The 12,223-nt window shown below is 40.4% G+C and overlaps 1 protein-coding gene across 4 annotated transcripts in view; it reads left to right on the forward strand.

The window, feature by feature from the left end:
• Nucleotides 1-12,223, forward strand: part of AFMID (arylformamidase) — a 153,354-nt gene that overhangs the window by 131,965 nt on the left and 9,166 nt on the right. For 3 of the 4 annotated variants that reach the window (XM_085882283.1, XM_085882284.1, XM_085882286.1), the window contains one exon: nucleotides 788-868. The exons of the other annotated variant lie outside the window; for it this stretch is intronic. In XM_085882283.1, coding sequence (XP_085738409.1) covers nucleotides 788-868 — 81 coding nt within the window. The remainder of the gene's footprint in view (nucleotides 1-787; nucleotides 869-12,223) is intronic. 4 annotated transcript variants of the gene reach the window in all.

Raw genomic sequence — 12,223 nt, forward strand, 5'->3', positions numbered from 1 at the left:
CACAGGAGGTGAAGTTCAGGCAGCTGGAAATGGAATACGGCCTTAGTAGTTCGAGCCCGAAGCAGGACAAGCAGAGGAAACTGGCGATGAAATTCCCGGCGTTCATGATGATCCGGAGGACATCGAAGGAAGACTCGGCAATAGCAAATGGTTAGACTAAATCCTATTCGCAATTCAATAAAGTAAATTCGACTTGCATACTGCTCGATATCAGAAATATTTTAGTGAGGTGACGTGAACAGCACAGCGCAGCGGACATGTTTCTCCGCGGCGAATGAATCACAAGCAAGGCCGGCGCATGTCATCGGCCGTATCTCTCCGCGCATAAAACGAAGTAATCTCGCTGTCCGGATACGATGAAAACTTGTGTGCAGAACACACCTTGCGACACAATTGTTTAGAGTAGTCTGATAAATCTGACGTTCTGTTGCATTTTTATTTATTTTATTCCTACTGTCGTCATGTAGCGCCAGTAGAAAACAATGAAGAAAAGAGAATAATAAAAGAAAGCTACAGCACGTCAGATTTATCGGACTAGTCGGACGGACGACGGATTTATCGGACTAGTTTAGACTCTAGAATTGACAAGTAACTTGTATAAGTCAATGCGTAAGAGTCCCGCGGCTATGAGGCCGTGTAATAGGACAGATAGATTTGTCTTTCATAGTTGTGCCAACATATTTTTCCATGTTCATTTATTACAGCATTTTGGCTAAATGTTAATGAATAGCAAGCCAATGGAAGCAGTACCTTCACTTGAGAATAAACCCATGTATGTCGAGTGCAGACATACCTGGCTTGCCTGTATGTGGAATCGTACCTATCCCAGCAGGCTGGTTTCAACGAACAATTCAATAAGCTGCAAAATGTGGGTACAGGTTTTTCACATTGTTTGATTTTAAAATTATCTCCTTGCGCCTTGAAATGATGCAAAATTAATCTTTAGTATTTTACTTGTATGTCCCTGTAAGTTTCTTTTTTAATGGAAAGGTTCAACAGTCACATTTAATATTTTGTGGACATGGTATAGCCCTTTATTGTGCATACATGTATTGGATTTGTACACAACTACGACAACATAGTAAAGGGATAAATAATTGCCTCGTGATTGTTGTGCATACACGGCTCAGAAGCAGAATTTCTTTTCCGTGAAACAATCACAGGAATTAAGACGATCAGTGAGATAGCAAACACATGTGCACAATGCATTTGTACGTACTTTATACGGCGCGCGACATCTCGAGTCAATCCACTCTGTGCGAGTTTCTGCAGATGCCGCAACGCTGCGGTTCGCTGAAGTCAACTTCTTTAAGGGGCGGGGCATAGCAAGTTGTGAGAAGCACCAGAAATGTTCGAAATATTGGTCTAATTATCCCATTTTTGATTTTAAAAAAAGAAACGTGGGTGATTTCTTCACTAGGAAGGTCAAGTTAATATCTAAATAACCAGAAAGTTTTGAGTGTCATGGGACCTTTAAATAAACAGAAAGAAGGTTTATTAAATTGTATGGGTACCTTTATGTTGTGGTCACCCATTATGATCTGCCCAAGAAAGATTATGGCTGATGATGAGGTCCAAAAGTCTGAGTGACTTAACCTCTTCAAGTGGTTTGTTTAGGAAGTAGATTTGTGAGTTTGTCGGACAGTCCTTTTCGAGAGACAGGGTGAGTGTGTGGGATTTGTCCGAGTTGAAAGACAGTCCAAGTGTTGGACCAACTCCTAATTATATCAAGTCTACAAAGAGGGAAGAGGCTGCTGCCTGCCTGTTTGAAGGATGTGAAATAGTATGGCAAAGTGTGGAGTCATCAGCAAAGAGATAGACAGGATTTTTCAGGGAAGGAGAAAGATTATTGATTAAGATGAGCAACAAGACTGGGCCCAAGACACTGCCTTTTGGATGTCTAACCTTGACATGGAGAGGAGTTGAAAGGATCCTGTTAATAGCTGCACCCTGAATATGGGAGTGGAGGAAGTCGGGAAACATTTTTTCAAAAGTTTACCAACATAGGAAGAGGTAATCTCCGATACTGTAAGAAGAGAGTTTGGAGATCAAGGCAAGAAGCCAGACTGTATCAAATGCTTGAGACATATCCAGAGACGTCCCTGATCTAATGTCTGAGATTGAGGGCTTCCATCTATTGTTGGGAGAGTAGAAGCAGCATATCCAAGGTAGAATGACAGGATCTGAAACTGACCTGATGATTTGAGATCAGTCTGTTGGAGAAAAGGTTGGATCTTCTGTCAGCTGTGATTCCATGACCTTGCTGATGATTGAAAGTAAGCTAATAGGCCTGCAGTGAAGAGGATCCATTTTTGTCCCATGTTTGTGTATTGCAGTGATCTTAGCTAACTTCCAGGCAGAACGGAAACTGACCCAGAAAGAGGATGATCGAGTGAACAGAGCAGAAAGAGGATGAGCAAGAACAGCAGAGCAGGTTTTTCAAACACAGGCATTGATGCCATCGGAGCCTGTCACAGAATCAGAGTCAAGGTTTGCCAGAAACCTCTCCACCTTCTCAAGTGGGCAAGACCAGTATCCAGGAGCAATTGAGCACAAGGGGATAGAGTAAGTGTAGGGAGTGAGGACTGAGGAGTTTGGGTACACCAGATTTGGAAGCAAACACAGGATTGAGGCATTTGGTCTTCTCATGAGCAGAGTCATATTGTGGTGCCATTTGAAGTAAGGGAAGGGATGGAGGGGGAGCGTACTCCAGAGACACATTTGACAATGTGCCACCAAGTCACCACCAGGTCTTCTATGGGTTGATGAGTTTTTATTTCAGAGCAGATGAAACACCTTGTGAAATGATTTTTTTTTACGTGTTTTGTGCATTTATGCAGAGAGTGTCCTCTTTTTCATGCATATTGGTGTAGTAATGCTGTCGGGGCTCGAACCCTGTACCGTGAATTACAATGCTTCGATTTGGAGAGACACAATCATCAGCAAATTTAATGGCCTACTCACAGCAAGGATAATGTACCTTCTCACACGCACACACGCTCGCACACAAGATGTCAAAAACAGATCTATAATTTTATTTTATTCATCAATCAATCAACCCAATATAAAAATCACTTAAACCATACCAAACAAAAGAATCACAATAACTTACAATTAAACTGACGATTAAACTAACAATTAATTAGACAAACAATAAATTTGCCAACCAGCCAACTAAGCAATTAACCAAACCCCTGTACACAGGTCGAACAGATTGTCAGAGCGAATGTAACAATCTGCTCTGCCTATCTTCAGTCACCCCTGCTTAGATACTTTTTTTGGCGCATTACTCTTCGAGCAAGACCCTTTTTGCGGTGAGTGGCCTGACCTGCTTTTGCACAGAGCATGTTTCATGGTTTAGCCGAAAAGAGTGTGGATCCGGAGAAGCGCCATTTATGGGAGTCTCTCCCTGGTTTAAAGTCAACAGGATCCTTGTTCGTGGAACTTTCACAGGACATCTGCATTAGCAATCACCATATCTTTCTTTATCTCAAAGCTCCAGAGGAGAGATAGGGAAATATACATGGGGGATGGGGAAAGGGGAGGTGATTTCCCCCCCCCCCACCCCTTTCCTGGTTCTACAGTGCTTTCCACGCTACAGCCGTGCTGCGCAGTGTTTCTACTCGGCCCGTCTCTCCAAATACAATTCATGGTTATATCTTAAATCATTTAAAAAGAAAACCCCACATCAGAACATAAACAAAAATTTAACTATATGCAAGCAATAAACAAACCTTAATCAAAGGAAAATATTATAAGCAAGTTGGATAAAAAACAAGTGAAATCCTTCAATACAGCGCGTGTGGTGAAGCAAATGAGTACACTAATATTAAAATATGCAATTTATGCTTTTTCAGTTGAAAAACAATTAAAAAGCGTACTTAATATTTGAAATGTAAAAATCTTGTTATTATTGTGATAAGCACCTTTATATATATATAACAGAAGGAATGAAATTGTTTGATACAGCGTGGCAGGGATCTGCAAAAGAATGATAGCATAAGAAGAACTTAGCTTTCAGCATTCGGCGATCGTCGCGAAATGCCATGGTGAGCGGAAATGGCATCGTTCGACACGAAATGCGATGGTGGGTGGAAATGACGTCTTTCGTTTGTTCGTACATGAGAGGGGCGCGTTTCTTGTTTTTTTCCTGTCAAGCAATAAATTAAATAGTTTTCACATATATAACACATTAGTTTCACTAATTTCCATTGAAATACTCGGGCATTTCCGTCAATTCTCGCTATTTCCGTCTAGGTTATGCACTGCATCTACCGGATGGCCGTCATTGGCTGTCTTGAGGCACGTGGGGGGGGGGGGGGGGACAGGGGACACCAGAGACGTGGTCGACACCGGGGACATTTCAAACTCGGTGCAATTGTATACAGCGCACGCGCTGTAATAAAAAGAAAGCTGAAATCCCTATTCCAGCCCCCACAATGCCTGGTGTTGGCTTAATGGCTGGAGTGGTGGGCTTGTCTTAATGGCTAGAGTGGTGGGCTTATGATCCTCGGGTCCAGAGTTCAAATCCTGCTTGGCTGTTGAATTAATACCAGGTAGGGTTGACTCAGCCTGTCATTCTTCTGAGGTCGGCGAAAATAAGTACCATCTTGCTGGTATCCTGCATCGGAGTGGCGACCCATCCAGGATTGTGCCTAATAGCCCAGGAGAATGCTTAAGCAGCACCAATGCTCTACACAGAGTATGGTCCCAATGGATGGATGGTGTAGTCTGCAGCAGTCCAACATGTAAAGAACCATCATTTCATAACAAACGGCACTTTTGATAGACAACTCCGTTTTAACCAACCTTGGAATGCTTTTATAGAATACAGTATATTTTAATGATTTTTATAATAGAATATGTTTTTTATATGTTTGTTATATAATTTGAATACAATATAATATGTTTTTTGGAGTGCTTGGGATACATCAGGAGGATGAATTGAACCATCACAGAGAAAAATGCTCTATTATGACAAGTTCATTAAGTGATATTCTGCTCTAAAAGTAAGTGCAAGTCCAACCATCTATATTAATATTTCGGCACGCTCCTTTCTTTGTTCCACCATCAGATTTTTGTTACTGCATGAAATGAAACAAGATTTGGCACATATACTTATGATATTATTGTCTTCCTTAAGAGGCCCCTCAAAATTCGTTTTGATGCATTTTCACAAACTCCAACGGATTCCATTCAAATTCGGTACGATTATGGCTTTTGGTCCAACTTAGGTCATTGGCTATAAATTTTTTCCATAACACTTCCGATATTCGAAAAAATCGATAAATCGATATCACTTATGGGATTTTCCATTCAAATCCACTCAAGTTTAAGGCCTACGGGGGACGCAAATTTCCACTTTGCCCCGGGCGTTGTTTACCTCCGCTACGCCAAGCTGTTAGGGTTAGGGTTAGCTGTTAGGGTTAGGGTTTGGGTTAGTATTAGGGTTAGCTACCCTAACACTAACCCTAACCCTAGCAGCTAACCCTAACCCTAACAGCTAACCCTAACCCTAACCCTAACCGCTAACCCTAACTGCAACCCGAACCGCTAACAGCTATTCAGGAAATTTGCAAGAAAGCCCGGGTAACACTGGGCTTTATTGCTAGCCCGAGCAACGCCGGGCATTACTACTAGTATAAGGTGAAACGGAGAATTGTTTTCATTGGGGGGGGGGGTTGAGATGCCACGGCAATTTGTCACCCTGATTGCCAGGAGATTCCCATTAATTTGATTATTATCCTGTTTATTTGATTAATTGTTTAATTCCTGTGTTGTGGATCTTTGGGGATGAGTACTGTACTGATGTAAGGAATGCTGAATACAATGACGATTCCTTGCAATGCATTTATTCATTATAATGAGACTGCAGTGTAAACAACTCCAACTGAATCTCACTTTCTGATGAGACAGGAATTGAGAGCAATGTACTTGTTGCATCACATATTGGCAGCACAAATGATTGCGATTAATGTTGTTCTGTTGCGGACGCATCAGTATGAAGGGTCTTTTGGAACGGAATTCGGATCCAGATGTGTGGTGGTTTGTCCTCTGTTGGAAGACATAGTATAGGTGGAGGCCTTGTTAAATTCCATGAGGTGTTGGTCATTTAAACATGTCTTTTGACAGCCATTCAAGCTGGAATGCAGATCTTGGACTGGGTGAGGGTGTATTTTCTTTTATTCATGACAAGATTGAGACTGATGGAAGAGCCAGGTGACAAAATCTAAAAAGTAAAAAAAATTGACAGTGTGGCAACAATTAGACACAACAAGAAAGTGAATGAATCAACAAGTAAAAATGAGAGAGGAGGGAAGGATTTATTGGAAGTAAGAAGTACTTGGAATGGAATACATACCATGGAAGTAAGAGGGTTGTGTTAGGTGCAGTTAATGGGGGTAATAAATATTGGGTAGGGATGGAGGATGACATGAGCAGGGGTTTCCTTAGAAGCCGGTTACCGGTGACCCGCAGCCGTCTACTCAGAGAAAAAATGTCAAAGGTCGCCGCCGACTTCAGTGCGGATTTTTCGATTTTTATTTTGTCACCACGAAATCTCTACACCCCCTGTTTTGAAATCAGAGACGAAAACACATTAGTATTTTGATAAAAGTGGGCTTACTTTTACTGTTAGTACTCTCGCTAGGTCAAGCACAACACTGACCTAAAAATAATACAAGCAGCTAAAACACGCCTCCTGCAATGGAGAGTTCTCTGCTTTAGCCTCGTTTTGGCCTGGTACCCTGATACCATACAGCAATGACCTCAAGAAAATAAACTTTGTAGGCCTCGCAGTTTCGGTGCCGAAACGATGGCATCGAAACGAAAATCCCTGTTTGACTTTGGATTTTCGAAGAAGCCCAAAGACATGGGAGGTAAGCTTCTGGCCATCAGTAATTGGTCTAAACTTGCACTCTCGCGAGTGCGACATTGTTGTTTTTTCACCTCGTCCATTTTGAGCTTTTGTCAAGTGATTCAGCTCCAAAATACACGGTCACCCGTTGTGCCTTTTTAATTTATAAAGTAATTCGCCTATAAGCTTAAAGCAGCTTTTGTACATGTTATTATTCGTGGTTATTTGCACTGAAAATCTCTGTTTATTCACTGAAGTGAAGGCCAAGTATGAGCAGCTGTGAACTGGCCAACTAAATACTGGTACCGCAGATACATGCATGTACCATAGACTTGCGAGCTTTTCTTGACGGTATAACAACACGATATTGGCGGATAATGCAAGGTGGAAGTTTAACAAAATTGGGATTGTGACTGTGACGCAGTATTCACACTTAGACTGTTTGATTGGTTGACTGATTGAAGCTAGCTGACATCAAATAAAGAGATTATCAGAAAACGAGTGAAGTTAAATATATGTTTATTATTCATTTTCAAACAATAAACTAGTCTAAAGTTATTAGTTTGAGCTGTTTATTAAATCAAAACAAAACACAATCAAATAATAATAAACAATATTTAACAAAGTAAAATGAAATCGAAGAGGGAAAATATGCATAAAATGAATGAAAGAAAATTTACAAATATAATACTTAGCTTCTCTATGCTTAAATAGTTCATCAGATATTTAGGGAGTTGTGAAGTTTAGGTGTTGTCATTGTTTGAGGTGGCCCTCAACTTCTAGCTAATGGTAGACCCTTTTGAAAAGCAGTTTCTCACAGTGATGAATGCATTTGGACTATTTTCAGTTACTCCACTGCTTAACATCCAAGCAATTTTCATTACATTTAGTGAGTGGGGTGTGGGCCACATTAAAAATGATAGCATGGGAAACTTATCAATTCACAATTTTTCATTCACAAGTATACAGCACATGTACATTTTTATTATTTGCTATTTGCAGAATTCCCTGAACCTCTCCCTGTCCCTCCACCTGAACCTTTCCCAGTCTCTGAACCTGAATCTCTCCCAGTCTCTGAATATAAATCTCTCCCTGTCCCTGCACCTGAACCTCTCCCTGTTTCTGGACCAGTCTGCTCTCCCTCTCCTGAACCAGTCAGCCATCCCACTGTAAATCAACCGGCGAACTCTTTCTCACTTTCTGAATCTGCCAGGACTTTGCCACCCTCTCTGCAAGAAAATCAACTTGCAGTTCCTGATCCAGTAACACCGTCTACTGCAGCCAACTCATTAACATTCTCTGAACTAATCAACTCTGGCATACAGTCTGAATCATCTAGTTCTTTAATGGTAGAAGAAACTTTAACATGTAGCTCCCCCATTAATCTATCTCATGATATCTCTATGTGTAGTGTAAAAGATCTTGATACATCTTCACCTAATAAAAGTCCTGGCTAGGATGTAATCAATAAATTGTTGGGAGAATTATTCTCAGAAGCAGAACGTATCCACACAGTTTACAAATGCCAACAGTTGCAATGTTGGAAATTAAGTAATACTGAAATAGAAAGACAGAAAGCGAAATCGAGATTTAGCCATGAATGGCTGACAGATCCTGTTACACACTGTGGCAAAACAGGATTGTATTGGTTGGTTTACAGGGAAACCCAACATGACATGTTTTGTATTCTGTGCAAGAAACATAATACAGTAAATAAGCAGAACAAGTCGAGAATTTATAACACAGAGCCAGCCTGTAGATTTAGGAAAGTTGCATTATTAGAGCACTCTACATCTAAACAGCACAAATCTGCTGTTATGGCTGAACTGATGCAGAGGGTGTCTGTGTTTGATAAAGAGCTTAAGGATAGAGAAACATTTGCTAATGAGATATTATACAATGCTTTCATGAGCTGCTATTTCCTTGCTAAGGAAGACATTGCCAACAAAAAACTTAAGAACTTCATAGAGTTCCTCCAAGTGGTGGGTCTCGCCAATCTGAAACATTTCCACCACCAGTCGAGTAGATAAATCCGAGAGATCTTTATCACAATAGGTAATGTTATGAAAAAATTGTGACAGACAGAGTTTCAAAAGCACAATGTTTTGGCTTATTGATAGATGAGGTGACTGACATTTCGGTATCTGAACAGCTGCTTGGATTTGTTAGCTATGTGAATCCATCAACAGCAATGCCACAGGTAGATTACCTTTTTATAAAGGACATTCTGAAAAACTCTGTTTCTGAAACTATCACCAAACTTGTTACTGAAAGTCTTGAGGAATGTAGGCTGCCTCTTGACAATCTAAGTAGTTTTGTGTCAGATGGTTGTAGTGTGATGATGGGGGGGGGGGGGGTGAAGAATGGTGTTGCAGCTCGGCTGAAGCGGCTTAAGAAAGAAATTATTTCAGTGCATTGCATTTGCCATAAACTTGCTTTGGCATGCTCTGGTGCCAATGATACCGTTAAGTATATTGCCACAATTGAGACTATTCTTGTACAGCTTTGGAGTTTTTTCAACAACTCCCCAAAGCGTACAACACTGTATGTCAAAATACAAGAGGAAGTTAAAAGAGTAAATTTAACAAATCACTCAAGAGATAGCATTGTTCGCAAAGTACGTAAATCTTGCCGTACAAGGTGGCTTTCATTGCAGAATCGTGTAGAGGCTGTCTATATGGACATTCTGCCTTTGTTACTGACTCTTCGGCAGTGCAAGGAGCAAGATGCCATTGCCTGTGGTTTGCTAAGTAAGATGAATTCTGTTAAGTTCATTGGGACAATTTATATACTGAAGAAAATTCTTCCACACTTAGGGGCACTGAGCAAAACATTTCAGAGAGGCACAGTAAATTTTGCTAGAATAGAGCCAAGCATTCAGCACACTCTTTGTGAGCTAGATAAAATTGTCAGTGAAGGGGAGGTTGTGCAAAATCTGCAGAATGATTTAAAGAAGGGTGGTAGGCTAGAGAGTTGTGAGTTGAAAGTTACAGATTTTGACAGAGATCAGGTTTCTAATCTGCTACAGAAATAAGTGCATGCCCTAAAGGAGAATATCCAGGAGAGATGCGCTGAGTCCAATGTTCTCGCCAGCTTCAGTGTATTTTATCCGACTTCAGTTCCTGAAGCTGATGAGCATGGATTTTCAGAGTATGGTGCAGATTACATTGACCTATACTACTTGATGGTCAGTTTTTTGAAAAAGCTGGTCAGCAGAAAGTAGTTGCTGAGTGGCAGAATTTTAAGTTTGAATTAAATTCATGGAAAAAACATGTGCCTGTTGAAGTACTTTCGTTAAAATCTAACCTCACACCAACAGAATGGGTACTTAAACAAATCTTATCTCAGAAACAGGAGTACAAGCACTTTTACCCCAAACTGGTAGAGCTTGCAGAAATTTGTATGTCTCTTCCAGTTTCCAATGCATGGCCAGAATGGGGAGCCAGCGCCCTTAAACGTATTAAGTCAAGAATGAGGTCAGCAATGAAAAATGACATGCGAGATGCCTTGTTAACAATCTCGATCAATGGTCCTCCAGTTGGCTCAAATGATGCCGAACTCCTTATCCGACAATGTGCACTTGACTGGCATAGCCAAAGACCTCGACGGAAGCTCCCAAATCAACGACTTGTTAGTGTACCATCAACTTCGTTTGCATGTCCCCAAATTCTCTTGACTGATGACTTGCCTGTCGAATCAGAATTTTTCCCTCTGACGGAAAATGAAGCAGTGCGACAATTTAATGTAGAAGACATTTGATCTGATAGTGACAGTGACTCAAATTGTGTTGCTTTACTTGCTAAATGACTAGAGGTTAAACACTGTTAAACAGAACTGTAAACATCAGCTTCAACAATTTACACAGAACATATACAATTTGTTCTTTGCTGGGGAACGTTTCTTCATCCCAAATACATTTTAAGTTTACTAACTTTCAATCATTGATTATTCAATTACATATAATGTCATTTGTTCATTCCTGCTAGAATAATATCATAAAGATGTTGGATATGTTTGCAACTGAAAATAGACTATGAATTCATGGCTACTTTGATTCTGAAATTCGGACAACATTGTTTTGAAAGTTGAGGATGTAGAATGTTTGCAGCACAAAAATATCTAATAAACTTTTTGAATGTGAAATCTCATTTATGAATTAATTTTTCTTTCTATAAAACATATACAGTGACTCAAATTCCCAAAGGACTTGATTTTAATACTAAAGATTGATTGAAATATTGTTTACCGGTATATGAGTTTGTCATTGGTTTGACAGCAGAAATGGAAGATGAGTATAACTCCGAGAATATTTTGTATAGATATCAAAAATATCACACTTCTTTGATTACTGGAATTAAATAATATCACTACAAGTCTATTACTTCAATCAAACTTTAGATCCTGATGTATACAGAATTTGCAGTGTTAATAGTTTGGTTTGCACATTTTACCCAACATTATTATAATAATCTAATCCTTCGTGCTCACAGCATTCATACAGCAAACCATCAACACTCACAGAAGTGAAATGGAATATGGTTTCCTTAATGAATGCTAGTTCATCTTCACTATTATTATGTAACACACTTACTTCAGATTGCTCACTGTACTCCACCATGTGCAGTATCATCTCCCTATTAAGAACTAAGGTATGGCCCAAATGTTGCTAAAATGCCTCTCTTTTAAAGTGCTTAGATACTCCATATTCCAGAGACCTTGGTGTGCCCTAAACCATGGCCTTAAATTAATGAACCCTGTTTAAAAGCTGCTTGAACTCACTAAACAGCATAGCTGAATTTCAGTCAACCAGTCAGTCAGTATGTTAATGCAACTACATCCAGTATAGGCCTAACCACCTGTTTTGGTGGAGTTTTCGACCCCAACAGCATGATAATATGAGAACTATTTCATGTCAGAAATCATGCTAGAATGCATCTCCAGCCATCGAGGATCCTCCGGCTTCCAGGGCCCGAGGCGGGCTATACATACAGCTGCACTCGCTTCGCTCGCGGTGATGGTAACCTGCTACTTTTTAATGGTAGCCTCCTACTCCAAAAAATAAGGAAACCCCTGCATGAGGTGGTGGTGGTGCACCGCCTGCCTGAAGCCCTGGAGGGAAGTGTGGAAAGAAAGTGAGAGCAGTTCCATAGACCAGAGAAGCAAGGAACAAAGGAGTTGATGCATGCAGTCAGCCTGGATTTCGGAAGTTTAACCAGAAAAGGTTTACTGGAGGAAAGTTTGCATCCTGGAGTTGATGGGGAAGGTCTGAGAACTGAAGAAGCTAGACTGGAGCAGAGGTGCTAAAAAAAAACAAACAGAGATCACCAACCTGCCAGCGATGTGAGAGCAAGAAGCCTTGTGTTTTGA

The sequence above is a fragment of the Eptatretus burgeri genome, chromosome 5 (assembly GCF_056783735.1).
Source record: "Eptatretus burgeri isolate ZD-2024b chromosome 5, Ebu_testis_v1, whole genome shotgun sequence".
NCBI classification, from domain to species: domain Eukaryota; kingdom Metazoa; phylum Chordata; class Myxini; order Myxiniformes; family Myxinidae; genus Eptatretus; species Eptatretus burgeri.